The following is a 21,925-nucleotide window of genomic DNA, read 5'->3' as shown; positions in this document are numbered from 1 at the left end:
GAAACAGCAGAGCAGTAGGATTGTTCTGGCCTGCCCTGTAGTATGTTGTGAACAGCGATGATTCACAGTTTCTCATCACTGGCATGCAGACTTTCTTGTTATGGAGACTTATGGTCTGGAGACTGACTTATGTTGAGTATTTCTGTTCAAACAATCTGACCATGGGCAAGCCAATTTCCATATGCTCTATCACTTTAATTACAAGGATAGTCTAACCGTTCTTGTTTTACGTATGTGCTAATTTAGAGCCAGTTCAGGCCCTGCTTTGGGGAAGAAGTCATTGCTGAAAGCTGCTGTGAGCTTTGGGTACAGTCTTATGACTGTGGAAATGATTTAATCCACTTTGAAAAGCAAAATTAATTATTTTAAGTCTGTGGCAACAGCCACTGAATTTTATCATCACTGAATTTTATCATCAGCCACTGAATTTTATCAGCCACTGAATTTTATCATCAAAGTATTTAGCATGTTTCAGGAGACATTAAGAGGAACCTCTTCTCAGTCCTAATCAAGACATGATATGAGAAAGGTTTGGCCATGCTGGTGAAAAGCTGGTCCTATCCTTATGATAGGAATGTCTATGGCATGATTCACCTTTTTATATGCAGCCTTAATTCTTATCTAAGCTGTAACCACCTGTGATAGCTTCTAGAAACTACTGTGCCACCATGGCCAGGCCAGATCACGTTAGTCCCCTTACCATCTACCTTTACGTCCCGCTATCTTCAGTTACTTGGCTAGACTACCTTGACGGACACATCTCAACAGAAGCATGGCATAACCAAGGACCACATTGCACAAGGGAAATGAGACCTAGAATCATAGAATCTTAGGATCATAGAATCGTTTAGGTTGGAAAAGACCTTTAAGATCATCCAGTCCAGCCATTAACCTAACATTACCAAGTCCACACTAAACCAATCAAGGGTAGACTAGACTAAACCATGTCCCAGAGTGCCACGTCTACCCGTTTTTTGAACACTTCCAGGGATGGTGACTCCTCCACCTCTCTGGGCAGCCTGTTCCAATGCTTGACTACCCTTTCCGTGAAGACACTTTTCCTAATATCAAACCTAAATCTCCCCTGGCGCAGCTTGAGCCCATTTTCTCTCATCCTATCGCTAATTACATGGGAGAAGAGCCCAACACCCACCTCACTACAGCCTCCTTTCAGGTAGTAGTAGAGAGCGATGAGGTCTCCCCTCAGCCTCCTCTTCTCCAGGCTAAACAACCCCAGTTCCCTCAGCCGCTCCTCATAAGGCCTGTGCTCCAGACCCTTCACCAGCTTCGTTGCCCTTCTCTGGACATGCTCCAGCACCTCAATGTCTTTCTTGTAGTGAGGGGCCCAAAACTGGACACAGTATTCCAGGTGCGGCCTCACCAGTGCCGAGTACAGGGGAACAATCACTTCCCTGCTCCTGCTGGCCACACTATTCCTCCTGGCTTTTAATCTTTCCAAGCTTATGCAGGTTACATGATGTCTCCCATATAAGTTGAGCTGCAACAACTAATTGTCTGAGCAGCTTTTAGCCCAACCCAAATGAAGGAAACTTCATAGAGACTTCTTCCACTGAAGTTCATGCTAACGTCCCACATCGGTTACTGTGGCTTGGCTGACCCGTGGTAATTCAGCTTTGGCTGTGTCTACACTGCCCACTTAGGGTGCGGTAAGACACAGCTTAGGTCCTAGTCTCCCAATAACTGAGATCACACACCTGTCTGAAACATACTGCAGGTCCCATTTGGGCCATAGACCTCCATTTTGAAACATACCACAGCTCCCATTTGGGCCGTACACCTGTGTGTGTACCTGTAGTGGGGAAGCAGTGCAACCTGAGGGCTCTCTCCTATCCGGAGCTGGAAAGCAGCTGAGACTCTCACTTAGACTTGACTGCTCAGAAGTGCTCCTCAGGTTCCCAATACAGATATAATCTATGTATCCATGGTCTTTAAGACCAACTGGTAGATCACATGTTTAGTCAGTAACAAAGACAGCACAAAGGTTGATGATGTTTAAGACACACTAACTTTACTGCGTCAAGTATTGCATGCTATGCAGGTAAAATGAACAGCATTTATTGCTAGCCAGTAAACCATGTACCACTGTTTGGCTAAGGCTTACAAAATGTTGACTCAAAACTAATTGTATTCTCGGTTAATTAGTTAGGCACTCTATGGGGAAAAATTTACAGACCTGTCTGGATTTGAGACACTATGTGACTTAGTTTTATGAATAATGTAGTTTTCACTGGAGTTAAAAGATAGAATGGGAGAGATGACAAACACAGTCCTGTTTTTCTTACACTGCTCCATCAAGCTCCGGTCCTCACTGTCGCTCCATGTGAAGTCCCTGTATACTTGCTGAAGCACTTGCAGTATCAGCAGGGATATAGCAGACAATGAATTCTCTTGTTGCTGGATGCCAAAACTATTTCACTCACAATACCAGAGCTGCTATCATCTGTGGGCATGTCAGCACTATCATCCAAGGGTGTGATTGCAGTTTGATAAATAGACATACCTGAACTGGTTGAAACACTAACAACAACAGCAGAGCTGTTGCAACATCAGAGCTTGGGAATGAGCTAACAAGCGGTGTGGTTACTCAGCTTCTTGGGTTCACTTTTCAAACATTGCTGCCACGTTGCAAGCCTGGTGGCAGTGCCCAAGCTGCCTGTTTTCAGTATGTATTTTTCCCTCATTTGCATCAGCGATTGTCAATCCCTTTCCATGCCATTGAGGGTAATAAACAAATAAGTGTCAGAATTCTTTCAAGATTAAAAATCAGTAAAAATATGCCTTTTGGTGGCATTTTGCCTCGTGGTTAGGAGGAGAGAGATTCACATTGTTTTGATCAGAGTCTTTTTTTCCATAGGGGGGGCTGACATCTATGAATGCTATGGGAAAATGCTATCTAAAATCTGATCTGTAGTACAATATCTCATGAAGGCAAATAGGCCATCCCAATTGAAAGAAAGGGCTTGAATGGTTTATGAAAATATAACAGTCCCACTTCCACTGTATAAGCTTTGCCCATCATCAATGCATTTTTAATTCTTGAGGAATTTATTTAAAAAGCTAAATCACAGCAAGATATTTTCATAGGGAAACAATGCTCCAGATTAAATGAAAATAAAGACCAGAGTAGGCAGTAAGATTAGCAGACAAATTAAAGCAAACTCCCTCCTTACGTCCTAGATCTTATAATATCAGTGGTGGAGGAACCAGGAGCGTACATTCCACACCAGGAACAGTCCTGAGTTAACAGCAACAAAGCCTCCTGGATCACAATCTGTATCGCATCAAAGCTGCAATTCTACCTTGCAGGATACCATTGAGATATGAGCCAGATATTTCTATTCACAAAGATCGTACAGACCATTTTGTTTCCTGAGCATAATGGTAACAAAAAGAAGGCTGGCTCTTTGTTCAGAAATCCAACCCAGATTTGCAGAGCATTCTGCATGCCAAGAATCTTGTTTTCTGTTCCCTCCAAAGGCTAAGCCACCAGATCCTCTTCTGAGTCTCCTGCTTTTGAAGTTCAGATACCAACTAATGCTCCATCACCTTTTGCCCAGGGTCATTCAGAGAGGCTTCTCTGTGCGCTCCGGTGGCATGTGCAGAGGCTTCTTCAGCTCTGCAAAGGGAGCCTAATTGCTTTTCTCATTTAGTCCAAATGAGATAAGAGGTAGCTCCTGAGGCTCCGCAGAGACTTTGTTGCTGAACAGACCTGCTTGCTGACGTCCAGCAACTCTTTCCAGCACTATTCTTTTCCAGAAAGCACATTCTTAATGGCATGAAACAGAGGCATGAAGCAGGCCTTGCTTCTTTGCTGTCTTGCATCTTAAAACACACAAGCAAAGAACGTGTATGAAACACCCTGATCATCCACTTCGACTTGGAAGTATTACTAACCCCTTGGAAGCAATATAAATAATTATGCCAATGGGCTACTGTGACTTCAGGGGGCACAGGATTAGTTATACAACAGAATTTCTGAAACAAATTCAACTGGATGTTATTACAGAATAGCACTACTGAGATCTGTGCTACTCATATTGAAGAGCTGAAGGTATTTTGCATGTATTTTACCAGCGTACTTGGGATGAAGGTGGGATGAGGAACGTTAAAAGACACTCTGTGAGCAACAGAAATAACAAAGCCTGGCATCTCCCTGACCCTCCCGTATTATCTTCAGCTCCCTCTGTTTTCTCTAAACTACCAGCTGGGGAAAGTGTGGATTAGCCAGCTGGTACTTAGGCAGTGAGTGGTCGCTCAGAGAGCCCAACACAGCTGTTGCTTGTACCACACTATAGGGTTTCAGTAGGAACACTCATATAGGTCTCTTGTTTGAGCCCATCTACGCGTGCAGTTCTCATTAAGCCTGACACTCGCAGACCAAATGGCTGAAGAGGGCTGACAGCTTCACAAACCACACAGGGACAGAGAGAAGGTTTGGCTGAACAGCCCAGGCTGTGGCCTAAGCTCCGCTTCCTCATGACGCAAAGCTGAAAATCTGAGTTCAGTAAGATGTGCAGACATATGGTGCTGCTTCGTTGGAGATCCCAACTCCTTTGCTCTGCCTGTAATTTTACAGCACACACCAGCTTCTTCTGCACTCACTCTGAAGCAAAGTATAGAAAATTATATATGTTTTATTTTATGTATGCAGGGCATATCACATCATAAAGAACAGCAGCTACCTTTGAACAGCTGTTGTTTGTCCACAGCAAGGCAAACACCATCAAACTAGAAGGTATTCTTTCATGTTTGATGAGACCATGCTGCAGAGACCTAAAGCCATACTGTCACTCTTGCTTTATTAGTGCATCTTATTTGCTGGTAATTATTTCAATGTGTTCTTGTATGAATAAGTGAGAGAGACCTTCTCATTTCCCTTGAATTCAAACTATGAACAGAAGTGGCCTAGAAAAAAACATGAAGCCAATAATCAGGTCCATATGCTGTGGTCTATGGACTGGAACTTAGATGTTAATTACAGATTTTAAAGCATACTCTTTTTCCACCCCAACATCAAGGGGTTGTAATGGCAATCGTTGTTTATGGAACGAAAGGGCCATGATAGGAAAAAAGCTACAGTAACTTCATCAGGAAATATGGATCATGAGAGTATTACATCAAAGAAATAGTGCCCGCTCATTGCGATTTTGTCCAAAGTGTCCACTCTGGGGCGTAAACCTTTATGTTCTCCCACAACTTTTCTTACATGAGTAATTTCCTTTAAACAAACATAATTGCTTCCTGAATAAAGTTGGACCAGTAAATGGGTATGTTCTGAATCACATACTTGGGAGAATACATCCTATTTTCTCATTACAGGAGAAATATGTCTCATGATTGTATAATAATCAGAAATGATCTATACAGCTAAAGAGAACATAAAATGGGTCCCATGAGTGATTTCAGTAACATAGTGTTCCTTTTTAGAAAATTTTTGTTCTCATTTGTGCGTCACCCACTTCTTCCTCAGTCTCTGCCAGCTTCATAATGCTTTAAGCTCATTGTATTCACAAAACAATTCTTATTTACTTACACTGAAGAAATCATTTTTGTTCTTGTTTTTAAATAATGTAAAATTACCTTATTTTCCCTTTCTATCTAGCTCACATTTCTAAGTTAGTTGCTTCTAATTTATTTGTAACACAGGTAATCTCATCCCAATCATATGACTGCTAGCAATGCACTCCAAGCGCATTAATTTAATCATATTAATGAGAAAAGGATTTATCTAACACACATGTGCATGCATGCATTTAAGATGTATGTCCACACACGTGTATATACAGAGAGACACATTTTCTCATGGATCTTAGCTTTGTTTTTAGTACTCGACTATGCATATTAAATGCCTGAGAAGTTAGTTCATTTTGTTTGCCGCATAACCTGACTCTCATTTAGCAACATTCATATTGTCTGATTTAAATGTGTGTCATTTTAATGGCCACAAGCTGTGCTCATATGGATCCAGTGCAGGACTGAGCCTACTTATGGAGATTAAAAATTGCAGAGCAATGCCATGGTAGCTTTTTGTCAGAAAACTTCTGACTACAGTCGTAATGACAAACAGGTAACATCCACCTGCAGAATCCAGCCTTGTTCGTCGTAAATCCTCCTCAAAAACTGTGGGGCCTCAGACCTTTGTGATCAATCAGCTCACAGTTAAAGGGTGATGGATCCATTTAACGTTTAGGTCACAAGTTCAACCATAGGCAAAAGACGCTGCTGTCTGCATTTTAATGACTGGTTATTTGGGTCACATTTTCAGAAAACTAATACGGGCAAACGTTTGCAAACATTAAATGCGCATATGCCTGAGGACATGACTTTGCAGGGGACTGCCTTGGTGGGGTAAGATGACCTCGGCTCTGTGATGCTTCAGCAGGATGTATCTTATATTCAAGGGAACTTACTAAAAGCTAGCTTCAGTATCTCTATGGCAAACAGCAACCATAACAGTCTCCATAGCAGAGCAAGTGGATTAACAAGGATTTTGTATCACCAGCCTTCCACACATTATATTTAAAAGGCTCATAGAAAGTATGGGCACTAGGGACAGCAAATGTCCTACCCAAAAGAATCATGCCTGTAAAAATAAATGTAGTAACTTTGAAATGTCAGATACTATATTTTGATGCTTGGCTTTATGGAGTCTATTCCCCTTGACTGGCTGCTACAGAGAAGTCTACTGTTAGCTATTAGGCCAGGTCTGCACTTCAGTTTTTTATAGGCACAGCTACATGTGTTGGGTGGAGATGAGGGAATTACATCCCAAATAAGGCTGGCAGTGCCAGCAAAAGTCCTGCTGCTAGTATAGTTCATTGTGTTTGAGCAGCTAGTATAAACATAATCAAAACAGGCCCTTTCATGATACGAACTGTATACCCATCTGGAAGGCTTGCTTTCTTAGCTTAGCATTTTCTCATTTGCAGATAAGGACTGTTCTGTGGTGTCAGGCAGGAGCTTATAAGCATTTTCTCAAATTCTCTGTTATGAATCGTTGTGGACCACCCAACAAAAACCACTATTACAATAATTTTATTTCTATGTAAAAACAGGGATACTCCCAGAAGAATGGCTAGAAGTGATGCCAGGAAATAGCATACTAGCCCAAAGCAGTAATAACAGAGATAACTGAGATAATACCTCCTGCATAGCTGAATCTCTTCAGAACTTTATCCAGGTTAAAAAAAAAAAAACAACAAAAAACACACACAAAAAACCCCAACCAAGTAAAAAACCCCAAAGGAACAAAACTGTTTTCTCCCCACTAAAATTTCTTTCATTCTCATTTTCATCAGTATATTTCCAGCTGTTTCTATTACGGAAGCTGGTCCAAAAAAAGGCCATTTTTATATGTGGAAAATTAATTTCTTTCAGTCTGTTTGTTCGGTGAAGAAGCTTGACTGATTTATTTCCATTGTCATTTATCTGCAGAGTTCCCTGAAGTGACTGCAGTTCCTACTGAGCTAAATATTCTCCGAATCTCTAACGTGTTTTTGTTTTTAGACCCACCATTTTATGGATGAAATCTGGGCTGTTCAGCTATTTAACCATCTGTTACCTTCCAAATTAGATTCTTAAAATGTCTAGGTGCAGTCTCAGAAATGGTAATAAGCATTTAAAATTCTGCTCCACAAAATCTTACTCCTTGCAGTCATTTGAAGTTATTATCGGAGGAAGTCAGGATGGAAGTCCAAGCAATCTTTTCGTTTATTGGAATATCATTTACCATGCTGCACAGATGTCCACATACAATCTGCCCATCTGTCAAAGCTTACATTTACACAGCCAAAGAGATTTGAGTGTAGATTCCTGTCTTACTCCAAATCAGTCGTTCAGTGTTGATGTCTGTTTATTTTATTACTTCGTTTATCATGAGAAATAATTTTTAAAAAATCGATCTGAATAATTTCTGCAGGGGATTTTCAGGCTTCTTTTTTCTCTTCTTAAAATTTCTGTAGTTGTCTTCTATTTCTCCCTTGCTGTCTCAAAAGAACACCTCTTGCATTTTCCCACTTTCTCAATAACAGAGCAGACATACAACAGGAGAGGGAAACGTCAGTATTGTCCAGAAGAAGGGCAGATGTTAGTAACTGTTTCAGTGCGCTGTTTTGCTTTGGTTCTCATGCAGTTGGAAGCATCTGCATCATCTTGTTTGAATTCCATAATCTCTTTTGATTTGATTCCTCCTTCCATTTTTTAGTTTTCCCTAACTTCAAAGAAATATTGTACCTGGAAGTTTTCTGGAGTCTTCCTTCACAAGATGATTTTGTCACATTCTCTTTACAGCATTAGGACCTTGGTAGCTGCTTTCCATATCGTTAGTTCCAGCGTGTCAGGACCTGTAACAAAAGAGCCGGCTTGGCCAACAGCTCTTTGGTGTTACAAAATTATTTCTGATGACTCACTCCAATGAGAAATGGTTTGAATCCTGCCGGCAGTATCCTGCAGCGGCAGGGCTCAGGTTAGACAGCCTCCTTCAGCACTCAGGATGCCGATCAAGAATGAAGATTTATCCAGAGGACAAAATCAAAGGACTTAAGTTGCTCATATTGTTGGCACTGAAGAAATGCTTAAAAAAAGTATGATTTGACCATATAAGTTGAGGCAATGCCAGGATGTCAGCCTGTGGGTAGGGGTCTGCATCGACATCAAATGGTCCCATGGCTGGGCAGCAGCACGGCTGTGACAGCCCACGGGCAGGGGCTCAGGGCCAGCAAGGGCTGGTGATGTCCTCAGGGCTCCAGCAGGGAATATCTTCTGAAGAAGCCACCTGCCAATTGTATGTATTTATGTATTTTAATGGATTCATATTAAAAAATAACCTGTCAGGGTCTTGGAATATTATCCATCTAAGGACCCCATCCAACGGTGGACTTAGCTAGGTTGGCTGAGCAGCCAGGGCAGGGGAAGGAGAGGTGGTTGGATGAGGTGACACTCAAAGATCTGTTCAAATGAGAGATAAAATGCTACTCTAATAACATTAATGGGAAAGCTTCATGCTGTTATCTGCTTTTCCTTTCCAAACACAGGTTTGTCATAATGTTTTATAGGGACAGTTTTGCTTTAGAAGCCATTCGCTATTTTGCATTCCAGCCTCGTTTTATCTTTTCCGTCAGACACCAGCTATAATTAAGTTCAGAGACTTACGTGAAAATCCTCACGGGAATCAAAACGCTTCTACTTTATGCTCCTGCACTGATTTTTATCTGAGGATCGCACAGTGTTTTACCACTGATAGTTAATCTTTCCAGGAGCTCTTTGACACAGGCAGGAGCTATTATTCAGGAACAGTAATTAATGTGAAGAATGCCATGAAGACGGACAGCACCTGTTGAGAAGAGAGGGCTGAGCTGAACTCAGAGCGCCATCGCGCTGGAGAACCTCTGACAGCCCCTCTCTGTTCCTCAGTTTCCCCACTTGAACAATGATGCCTTTCTTGCTGTGAAGTGTTCAAGACTTACCAAGAAAAACACTTCATCAAAGAGTTAGGTATTAAGCCTTCTAGACAGAATAATAAATGGATGCAGATTAAGAGGCTTACTCGACAGAGCACAGTAAAACATTTCTGCTTAGGGAAGCCATGGCACGTCGTGAGTTTTTGCGGGTTTGTGCAGGCTGATCTTGTATTTGGTGTGCAAACACAAGGGCGGTGACGTTTCAGTCTGGATGAAAACTAATGGATACATACTCTGCAAAGAAGTGTGTCATGAAGGCTGTGTATTAAAAGGAAAGTGGCAGATTGTAGAGAGTGAAAAGTAAAACTCACATGAATAACTGTGTGTGTTCAGTTGGAAGTCGTATGCTTCAGTTTATACATTTTAAACATTTTCCCATTTTATTTACCTGCTAACTTCAAAGGTCAGGATGCTAATTGCCCTGCTGTGACATTTAATGACATCATTGTCACCTAGCACAGAACAGGAGGGGTTCTCTTCTCCCCTTTCAGATTTTTTAAGGCACAGTGGAAACTAAATTAGGTAAACACATCTTTTATATCATTTACTGCTGGCACATGTTACAGGAAGAATTAAAAAAAAACTTGATTCATGTTACAAGTGATCACAAGGCAGGCTTGCCAGTAAAGCTGCTCTCTGAAGCTGAGCTAGCAAAGCAATAATGAAGATATTAAAAGTTCTCACCTAATGATTCTGGTTTGCAAGTACACTGCTGAATGCTACTTTCAGCTGTCTCCTGGCAATAGCTCTTGTGCCCTGTAACAGGCAACCAGTGTTCTTCAAACATGTCTGCACAGCGGCTGTATATGGATAACGTGAGAGAGCAGTTCCTCTTTGCACGACCTGAATGAATAGCTTCTTTGAATTAAATGAGCCCACCTCGCATGGTCACTCAGGACTGCACGGCACAGGGACAACAGCTGACAGCTTGCTCTGCGCCTGCTGCTGTTTGGATGGGTTTTTCTTTTGCCTCTTACTGGTGTTCTGGCTCTGTCCAGAGCCCTTGGACCTGGAGGTCATGGAAACCTGCCCACTGACTTAGTCTCTTTCCTTCTGTCACCTTCCTTCTAGGTCAACATGATTTTGATTTAGCCGATGCTCTTGATCACCCAGGTAAGTAAATCTCCTATCCTTATTTTACTGGCATTTAGACCCAATTATAAATCTTAAGTCCTTTTCCTTGAGGACTGGAATATGAAGTGGCTAGTACTTAATTTAAAGATAGACAGAACTGGGAAATGTTAGATTTCAATGTTTCTGTCATAAAATTAAAATTTTCTTCAAAGCAAAAAAATAATGGCTTTGAAAACATACCCCTTCAGTTTTAGCTTCTGTCATGATATGTAAAGATTTATTGAATGAGGCTCTCTAGATCTGCAGATACCTTCTTCTGATAAGCTGAGAAGGTTTAAGCTCTTGTTGTTTACTGGTATGTCACTGTGTCCCACAGATGACATAATAACCAGGAAGCCTACAGTGATCAGAAGACCGACAAGGCCTGTGCTGAGTGAGTAATGAAGCCAACGGGTCATAACTGATTTTAGATATGTAGAAACTGTCTCCCATGAGATTCTTGATCATATTTGCTAATGTACCCTAACTGAGATAATCTGTGTGAATACTGGTTGTCTTCTGTATGTAAAGTAAGTGTTTTTTGGACAATTACCAATTACATGTCTTTACTGCTTCCTGTAAGGCGTTAGAGCATGACTAGCCACTGATGGCATTTTATTTCCTGAAGATCTTCTTCACGCTTTTCCAGCCTGCATTGAACTCCCTGGAGAGTATAACCATGGGTAACTGTTGCTAAAAATGGGTGACTGTTCTTCTACTTTTTTTTCCATTATCTTTTGTTTTAGCATAAATATTCATGATGCTTCATAACAGGCTTGGAAAAGAATCAGAAGGAATTTGGGTACTCTTTCTTCTCCCTGTGTATTTACTTAATATTATCTAGTATTGATTGCTACAAAAACCTGTGTCTGAAAGGGAAAAAGGCTCTGAACAGTGGAGAGATCCAAAAGGTTTTAGGGTTTTAGCTGTAGTCCTGAGGATGACAAATTACAATTTCTAGTGAACACTCACTGCTGAAAAAGCCCAAACCCCAAACAACAACAAAACCACGCATGCATTTATGATAGAACATTTTATGATAACATAGAGATTTTTCAACTAAACTAGAATGAAAGAAATTTCTGGCTATCAAACAAAACGCTTGAATCGGGAAATGCTGGATAACATTAGCCCACACAACAACTTACAGTCTTTTTCTGGATAAACATTGCAACAAGTCTTTAGGCACATGAAAGCAGTTACATTTTCCACACAATTCTCTGGCTTGCTCTTCGAACAAACAAGGCGGCGTTTTGCAAATGTGGTAGCTACTAAATCCTGTAACGGTTGCATTCTTCCTTCCCACTTCATTTTGCAAAGAAAATCTGTGTTTGGCCTAGATAGAAGTGTCTGTTGTAAAGTACTGCTAAGCCACTGCCTTCTACTTAGCTAACTGTCCTGACTTCCTTTAAAGTCCGTGGAGAGAAATCAGCATGTCAAGGAATGGTTTGCATCACTCTAAATGTGGATTTGTTCTCATCCTAATATAGACATTTTAAGTAGGTTACTTGAATCATGCCCTAAAAGACTCTGTCCGCAGTCGTGTTTAAAGGTAACCTAGGGATGCCAATCTACAGTGAAGCTGCCTCAGTCAGGTGAAAGGCATTTGAGTTTTAGGGACTTCTAAATCTGTTAGAGAGATGACCCTCAGATGATTATCTGCCCTACCTGAACCAACTTCACTAGTTCTTGGGAATGAAGAACTCCATGTTTTCCAGACCATTTTGGAATCTCTTTCAGCAGTGAAGAGGATTGCAGGGAGTTTAAAAGCATTTAAAACTAATTTAAAAAAAAACCCCAAACAAACAGTGTTAAAAATCAATTACTGGATTTGGAAACCTGTGCAGAAAGATGATACAAAAGTATGTCCTAGCATCTGCCTGATGCTTCATCTTAACCTCAGGGTTTCCTCTATGTCTCATTCAGCCAAGTATCGTTGAGAAATGAGGCTGGCTGAGATGATGATTTTGGTTGAGCTGGGGCCAATTACTGTACAGGCCATGTCCTCTGGGCATCACTTCCCACATAGAAGCCTCTGCCTGAGTCGAAGCTCTCCTGTAGGCACCTCCCATCTAGTGTAACAAAGATCAACACAAAACTTAATGGAAAGAGAGGGTGATGTTTATTTACAAAATTTCTAAATAAGTTGATTTTACCCACTCACATTCATCCTGCCATTGATTTAATTCAGCCATACACTCAAACCCACATACTCATGAGCGCCCAGATGTGTGCGCTCAGGGGGTCTGGCGAGCATCATGTGCCACACGGGACAAGTCCTTATCCTGTCTCTGTGGTTCTTCTTGATCAGAAATGACAAGCTAATTTATATACAGTTCTTTTATACCCTTTAGGAGTCATCAGCTGTTACGGAGAGGTCCTTTGTCTCATAATCTTGCTTACTTCAGTGTCTCTGAAGCCTAGGCTAGGTTGCTGCCCACTGTCTGGTTTTGCTTGTTTGGGGTACACAGGCGATGTCTACAGTCTGTCTTCTGGGTGGGCAAACAGGAAAAGTAATGGAATAGGTGACATGCTGCAACCTTTGGCTTTAGAGCGCTCTTCTGCTTTTCCTCCGCTGACAAGTCATCTGTGCTGTCATCTTATCGGAGCGCAGGCCTGCTGGTTTTGACAGAAACAACACATTCCTCAATTTTACTGCTGGGAACAGTGACCTTTATTGTCTGTTCTTTCAACCCTTTGCTCTGCTGTTTCTTCTGGTCCCTACAGACACATTCATGTCCATTTATATTTCATTCATATCAACCTTAGTATTTCTGCAACAAATCTCTGCATGAACCCTCCAGAGTGCAACCCTGCATTTTACCTGAATTCTTCATCTCAGTAATAAATTGAATCCAGTTTGCAATTTGTTGCTTCTTACAGTGTTAGTATTTGACACATAAAGGTATTTTTGAAATGCAACTCTGCTGGCCAGACACAGATAGGATCAACACCTGGCTTGACAAGAACAAACCGAGTCATGAATTTGATTATTTTCCTGCCAGATTTTCCTGGTGACATCAAAGCATTTCTGAGTTGTTGCACAAACGAGACTAGATACTGTGCAAAAGCAGCTCTCCACTCCCTCTGGATATAAAGAAAACATGAAGGCAGACTTCTGCACGGTGATGCATTTGGATGGATTTTCCTGGGTTTCAGGAATTCTGACACAATTATAATGAAAAAAAATATATTTAATTGAGTGTCTATCTAATTTTCCGTGGCAATAAGCATCGGTATCAAAATTGAGGAAGATTTTGCTGTCCCTTCTGATTCATTCCAGCAGTCTGCATTTATAAGGAGCAAGAAAGGGATCCTTGGAGTTATGACATGCATTTAATGTATTTCTGCCTATTACTCAATGACCTTTCAGAGCTCACCGTCATTCCATACACACCCTAAAATATCACCCACGTACTCATATACCTGCACATCGGAAATGGAGTTCCTCTTGTTTATGCATCTGCAGCTCATTGACAAATTGTTTATTGGAAGGACAATTCCATCTCATGTACAGCGAGATGTGTACAGTGCCGGGGCAATGGCAATAGCCTGTTGATTCACAGCATAACCTCCACATGCAGACATTTAAGTATATTTTAAAACCTTTATAGCTCAGCCAAAGAAAAACAGACTGTCACCCAACCTCAGACAGGCACGTATGATTGCTTGAAGCAAAAATTTTTATGTCACCACGACCCTTACATAAATGAGTTGATTCAATTCTCTCTCTCTAGGTAGGTTTATTACTTCCCAGTATTTGTTCTTGAAACGAGTATTCAGTTTTTGCAGTTCAACAAATTACACTTGAGCCAAATATGCATATACCAGTTTTAACCACAGACATAAATGTTAATAAATAAGTCTATTTAAAAAAATAGATATATTTTAGTATCTTAATATAGCTAATTTTATTTATGTACTTGCAAATATATTACAGCTATTATATTCATTACATATTATTGATCTTATTAATACATATAATATTGATACTATATATTATTGATCTTGATTGCATTATGAGATTTATTCTGAGCTTATTTAAAGCAGGAATAAATCTTTCCTATTTTGAGTAGAAAATACTGTATCATTTGTCAATTATTGTGTGGGCAAATATTAAATTCTATACGAGTTTTCAAGAAAAGCGTAACACCTTCTTTGAATTTGTGGGACTGACCTGAAAAAGTTGCTTGTCAAACATTCACTTGTACATTTTCTACTAAAACTAACATCTCACTGCCCTCAAGAATTGTGTGTAACTCACGTCTCTACATCTTCCTCCTTTTCCTTTTTAGACAATGATCTGCATTTAGGAGATGCTCTTGGTGGCGGTGAGTACTCTCTTCTTTTCTCAAATATAATGGTTGGGGGTTTTCGTAGTCTTTTTCTGAAGTCTGCCTAATTTGTGAAGAGAGATTTCAAGACTGTAGGAGGAACTGTAGTAATGGGAGTCGTTACAACTCATGTACGTGCAGCCCTTTTGCCAGAGGCCATCCGGCAGAGCGGGCCAGCAGGATGGGCTGTGCCTGGTTGCCAGCTATAGGAGCTTGCAGGCTGGCCCAGCTGCGTGAACTAAGTCAGCTGCGGTTCCCATGGCCAGGCCAGGCCACCACAGTCGTGGCTGGCGCGGGAGGTACTGCCCATTCAGCCGTGATGGCTCGGGGGGTGGCCTCTGGCAGAAGGCTGAAGACAACAGGTGATGGCAGTACTTTCTACAGCTACCAAAAATGAGTCTGCCTAAGGTTAGGAATCAGGGGTAACAGTGGGTAGAGAGAGGCGTGAGCTTGTTGTAGCTCTGCGGCTCCCAAATCAGAAATGCAGGAAGGAACGTTTCAGAGATGAGCACTGATGGATACAACATAGCTTAGGCTTGAAGCAGTCCAGCTGTTGTAACCTGCTATAACTTCCAAGTATTTCTATAACAACCAACCAGACCTGACCCAGAAAGTATTCACCGTACTGTGCTGAGCTGTGTAGACATACGAAACCCTTGACTTCGGGAATTTTTGCACCACATTTTGTTTAGCATGTTTGGAGGTATATACCAAGGGTGTGATTTACTCTAGAAAGGTTCTTGCACACTGGAATTATCTAAAGTGCAAGAAGTATTGAATCAAAGCTTAAAATTCCACTTGAATCAAGGCTACACAAAAGAAAAATTACTTCTCAGCCCATTGCACAGAACCTCTGAATTATGACTCCAGTCACAGTGGTCTGGTTTACTCATGTTTCAGTCTTGCATTGTTCTTTCCTGTTTCCAGGGCTTTCCGCATTTCCAGGTTCCCCTGTGGCATTTCATGCCTGTGTTTGAATGACATGTTAGTCCACACTTTATAAAGCTGAATCTAATTTTGTTTATAATTCCTATGTTTATAGTGTTATTTCTTCCTGCCTGTACTAATTGTTTCATGTCTGCAAGTTTTTTAATGAGTACTTTTATGAGAGGATGGGTTTAGTATGTTGATTAAATTATTAATGAATAGCCTAAGTATCTTCACTAAACCCCACCTTTTCATTCAGAGAATGGCAAATGATGTTTCCCTCAGTTTTTGTTTCTTTGTTCCATTTTCAGTTCGGGTTCTTAATTGACATTCATACATGGTATAATGGAATTAATGATACGTACCTCATTATTGATAGTTCTGAAGACATTATTTCACTAGCTATGCCACAGAATATATCTTCTTATGCTTAGAGAAGACTGAATAAGAGCAGCATCATAACAGAAATTAATAACGGGATCGGTAGTTTTCTACTTTTGTGCCACAGTGAGTCTTAGTTTGTTACACAGAGCTTCGGAACAGAACAAGTCTCTTCTGTTGAATCGAATTAATTGGGCAAGGTCTGATTCAGCAAAGCTTTAAGACTCTACCTAAAATCCACTGACTGCAGTACACTAAACTTGTCCAAAGTTTATGCCTGAAGCATATATCTAAATTATTTGCTGAATCAGAACCTAATCATTACTCACAAACAGAAGCATTATATTTAGCAGCTAGGTAAGAAGAAAACATGATAAAAGGGTGTCTGGAAGGTGAAAGAAGGATTAAAGAGAGAGAGGGAAATTGGTATTTATTTCTGTGACCTAACTTTGATTAATTCAGAGCTAAATTCACTGCCTGACTATGAGAATGGTTAAATATGCGACTGAAACGGTTGGAGAAAGAACGGCAAGAGGGGACCTACTCTGTATACACAGAGCAACAGCCCTGGGCATTAACTTTGGCAGGTTTTGACCCAAGTCAGCTCTTGCTACTCCAGCACTGCATGTACAGTTTGGAAAATGCTATTAGTCTTCAGGTCTCCTGCTCTATGCAATGCATCTTTTCCCAATACTTTGGCAAAAATTAAGACCAAATACCAGCACAAAGTCCTAAACAAAAAAGCTGAAGTCTGAGTTCATTTTGCACTGTTCAAGAGCAGAAAATTGATCACGCGTTAGATGAACTCAGCATCTGTTAGATGGATCTTAGTAATACCTGCTGGTGGCACAGAGGTAACCTGTTGCCTCCTGCCCGGCCCAGAACACGTTCTCTGTTGGCTCTGCATAACTGCACCACTGACACCTACAGTAACACACTGTGCTTCCCAGCTGTCAGCACTAAGCAATGTTAGCACTTGCCAGAAATACATGAAATGTTTTCCTTCAACATTTTTGTGAATTCTTCTCTCATTGTAATTTTGAAAATATTCCCTTTTCACTTTCTAATTAGTTTTAGTAGCTAGCTATTTGTTGATAGAGTGCTTGAGACTTTTTAACTAGTGACAAGGTCCTTTTCTTAATTCAACAGAGGACAGATTAGAAACAGGTATAAGATCTCAGGTTATCATACTCTTTATTTACAGCTCTCAGTTTTGCCTGTCCAACCATCTAACAATATTAATTATCAATAGGTGACGTGCCAAGAAAACCTTTATACCCACCTCTTCCACCACGACCAGGAAGCCATAGTAATTCTGGTAAGAATGTTTTCTCCTAAGAAAATCTAGCACTATGAACTATTCAAACCAGATATTTTGGACAGTATACTCTCTTATTTCTTTATTAAAAGTTTTTATCATCCCTTCCTTCCATCTCCCTTTTGTAATCACTGTTCCTGACCCAGTGTTTGGAAAGATTTTTCTGAGTTTTAGTGTTGGTACCATAAAGCTTTTCTGTCTGCCCAAAATGTGGGACAGTGACATAAGACTAACACTCATCTTGTTTGCCTTTCCGTTTGGGGTATATATACACTGAACCTTGCTAGGGTTCAAATTTGACCTCTAGCCACAGGGTGTGGATAAGCCTGTGTTCAAACCCATACTGAGATGTGCATCTGAGATGGGCCTGGGGCATACAACAGGTGGGACTGGGGAGATGGATGTAAGCCTGTATTGCTTTGGAGTGTGGTCCCAGACACCCACTTAAATAAAAGTGGAAGTGGCACATCTATCCTAGCTACCACCATGTATCCCGTATTTACTTGTGGTATGATTGTAGTGGTGAGCTGCGGACATGTTCTTCTGGAGTCCTTCTGGAGTCTTTCCTGGAAAGGACCCACTGAATTCCTGCTCCAGGAACTGCTGGGATTTGAGATGTCCATATTACCATAGAATCATAGAATGCTTTGGGTTGGAAGGGACCTTTAGAGGTCACCTAGCCCAAACCCCCTGCAGTGAGCAGGGAATATTATATATGGATTTGTGCTACCGAGAGCTCAAGCGCACACATCCCACAGATGCCAAAACAGATGCAGAATGAGTAGACACCAACAGTTTTAGTACTGCAGCTTCCAGGTGAATTTGAATAGGTGACCATTCAGTGCAAGACAACTGACCCATCTGCTGTGTCGAAGCTGGGATTTCAAGGGCCCTCACCCCTCCCTAGTACATTACAAAAAGACTGGACAAGGGAGCTGAAGAGGTTACCATTGTTCAGATAATTTTGCTACAGAAATCCTAATCTTTATCTTGCAGGAGGTTTTGATGACTCAGATCTTCTTGATGGGAAGCCTTTACCACCACACATAACAGGTAGTATTTGCCAATTCTCCTCGCAGCTTCTCCCTAATACTTGTTACTCGGAGCTGGCTGGTTTTGCTTTAGTGGTAATCTGTTTGTCGCTGAAGGTATAGGACGAGACTCTGCTATTTTTATTTAGATCAGTTATCCTTCTCCACAAACCATGGCTTTGAGCCTGAAGCTCAAACTTGACACGTATTCCTAAACATTTTGTAGCGTTCTGGCACATGCCAGAACCTTGCAGGATTAATTCCTCTGAATTCAGCTAGGACAGTCCCAAAGCAAGGGGCTTCTGCTGAGAACTGAAAGTAGATGCACTGGGCCTATGATCTTGACTTAAGTTATTAATAAATCATCTGATTGGCAGTAGAGAATAGCCAGAATATACTGGCCTCCCGCTCCATGTGAAATGAGCTTGACGAAGACTCCTAAACGTTATCCGTGCTTTAGAAGATAATATTCTTCTCCAAAAATGAAGTGTCAGGAGGATGGACAGTTATTCCTCCAGCCAGCGCAGCTGTCAGTCAGGACTGGAAAGGGAGCTCCTCTCTCACAGCCCTGCAGAGCCGCCCCCTTTCATCTTCTGTACAAAATCACACTTTGCTGAGTAAAGACTTTGTTCTCAAAACAAGATGAAAAACATTTCTTGATGAAACTTTACCCTCTATTCCAGGAGAAGAGGACCATCATTTCAATCATGGAGGAGGAAACACAGGTAAATAATTTATTCTAGAATTTTTTTCTGATCATCATAAAATAGTAAGAAAATGTTAGCCTTATAAAAGTAGTACATACACTAAATTAGGCTTTAAGACACTCTTTTCACACCAGCTGTAACGTAACAAAATTTCTAGTCTTCTGCTTAATTCTGTTTAATGAATTTCCAATGTTTTACCAAACAATCTCATAGTTTGACAAAAGCACACCTTAGCAGAGAATATGCTTAAGTCCAACCATTTCAGTGCCTCTGAAAAAAATGTCTCTCTTTTTCCACAGATTCAGGATTAATAGCTGGAGTTACATCTCCTATAATTTCTGCTTTTGTAATATTAGTTGTTGGATCGATAGCAGCCTATTCCGCTTATAAGAACAAGAGACTTTGTTTCAAACCACATGGTAAGACCGAATCGGTTTCCAGCTTTCCAAGTTGATTTAGCACTGGAGCAGATGGGAATTTTACAAACAATTTCAGTGGGCGCAGAAATAGGTCAGTGGTGAGGGCATTGGAAAATCTCGTCCTAAAGAACCTCACTGGTCTATAAGAGATACTGGTAATTAATGTTCTTCATCAAGGAGTACAGAAAGCCATAACATGCCCAGGAGATGGATGCACATCACTTTATGAAGGAAATTACATGATGTGAGGTCTCTGCCACCACAGAGGTGACTGACTGTCGTGGCCCGCTGTGTGGAAACCAGATCAGCCTCGCCTGGGGCATCCCCATGTACCCTCTGGCCAGGGCCCCCATTTCAGCTCTGGCCTGGGTGGGCCTCCTGCCCCGGCCTGCGCCACGTCCCTGGCACGTCTGCCCCGGCCGGGAGCCCGGATGGCTGCCTGGGTTTCCTGGCTTGGCCTTGGGCCGGGCTGGTTGCCTGTTCTTCATCTGATGATGGCTGGCCCAGCCACGGGGCCCATTCGCCATCCCTGCCCCTCTGTGCTGCTGGGGAGGCGACGGCTCGGGCTCCCCTGCGGCTGCCCTCGGCTCCTGGCTCTTCGGGAACAGCCTGGCCCTGGCCCTTAGCTGCCACAGAGGTCAATTTAAACCCCTAATTTGTGTAATTTGTTCCATAATGGGACTAACAACTAAGACATGAGCGAAACGCAGGTGTGTGGAGAAGCTTCACAGGCATTTCTGAGAGATCTGGGATCCCCTGGCGCTTCAGAAAGCCTCGGCCCGGGGCTGCCATAGCGGGCTCCGGGATGGCTGCTGCTGGCCGGGCGCCGGGGGAAGGCGCGGGCAGGGTTACACAGCGGGGATCCAGCCGGAGCACGGCCCCGGATGCCCTGGGGGAGGCCAGTCAGGGCCGTGAAGGCTGTTTGTGCCCTCAGGGTCTGACAGTCGCTCATTTTCCTCTGTTTCTATGGCCGGGGTGTAACTAAAGCATCAGGTCAGTGATCCTGCTGTCCTCTGAAAATGGGGAGTGAGGCAAACGGGGAACGTTGTCTACGCGTCTCTGGGGATAGGAGGTTCCCACCTGCTGCCTCAAAAGGGATGGAGCAAAAAAAAGCCCAGACGAGCTGGCAAAGGGCATCCGTGGTGGAAATGCTGAACGCTCAATCTTCATTTTTCAGGTGGAGCTACAGTGTAAATCGCTGAAAGAAGAGTTGCCCTCTCATCACAGGCTCCTTTGGTTGGTGACGTTCAGCCCACAGATCCGTCAACTTTTTTCTACTTTACCATTCTGACAAAAGAAAATCTTCCTCTACTGAATGCTTTGTTGAGACATTGCAGTCCTGCTCTCCTTTACCTGACGTTGTTCTTGCACCTTGAGCTTTACGTCACCAAAGATGTGTTTAAAACGTCTGCGGATGGTATTGAACGATCCGACCTGCATTCATAGAGGTTGGATTCACATTTTGATTCAGAAGTTATTTTAAACAACAAAGAAATCAAGTTTAATATAAGCTAAAAATGGAAAAATTTTGGTTTGTGAGCATTTGAGTCACCGAACAATTTTTTTTTTCCTGTTTTCAAAATTAGCCAAAATACTTAATCCTTCTGATGATAGAATATGAATAAGGAAATTGCCATTTCCATTCATATATGTTGGGCTTCTTTAGTATATTTCTGTATTGTCTGTAATGTTTAAGGAAAACTTGAAGTTGCATAAAGGATTACAAATTTTAATGCCTTTACTTTGTATTTATGTCTGAATTCTAGCAAAGTGAAAGGAGCTGCAGATGGAAAATTCATTCTTAATTTTAAAATACAGTATGAAAAGAATATGTACATTGACAAACCGCTGTTAAAAAAAAATAAAAATGAAAGGAATACATGCTGATTTCATTTATGTATTTATTTATTTATTACTGAAATGGTGTTTAGCTCTTCTTGGGAACTGGAATTTGATGTAAATTTGGTTCTCTTCTTAAAAACTTAGGTCCTGCTCTAGGACTCTTTAAAGGCATTAATCTGGCAGGCTCATTTTTTTAAGAACCATATTATTCATAATTTCTGGAAAGGGAAAATAGGTACAAAGTTTTCAGAATCATTTAGAACGTCTGTGACACCTTGTTCTATAAAATCTATGTCACACCAGCTTTTAAGCATATAAACATATGCGGAGGTATGGTTGATACGGTTTTGCTAGCAAGGCTGTTTCATCTTTTG

At 41.5% G+C, this 21,925-nt stretch overlaps 1 protein-coding gene across 1 annotated transcript; it reads left to right on the top strand.

Annotated features, from left to right (window-relative positions):
* The first annotated feature begins 9,604 nt into the window (after positions 1-9,604).
* Positions 9,605-20,903, top strand: XG (Xg glycoprotein (Xg blood group)). Its single transcript, XM_009489582.2, has 9 exons — positions 9,605-9,614; positions 10,551-10,592; positions 10,930-10,986; positions 14,888-14,923; positions 17,487-17,552; positions 18,549-18,605; positions 19,267-19,308; positions 19,590-19,709; positions 20,887-20,903. The coding sequence occupies exons 1-9, from the start codon at positions 9,605-9,607 to the stop codon at positions 20,901-20,903; spliced, it is 447 nt and encodes a 148-aa protein (XP_009487857.2).
* Positions 20,904-21,925: the final 1,022 nt, after the last annotated feature.

The sequence above is a fragment of the Pelecanus crispus genome, chromosome 1, assembly GCF_030463565.1.
Source record: "Pelecanus crispus isolate bPelCri1 chromosome 1, bPelCri1.pri, whole genome shotgun sequence".
NCBI classification, from domain to species: Eukaryota; Metazoa; Chordata; class Aves; order Pelecaniformes; family Pelecanidae; genus Pelecanus; species Pelecanus crispus.
This window is presented reverse-complemented; position numbering and strand designations above follow the sequence as displayed.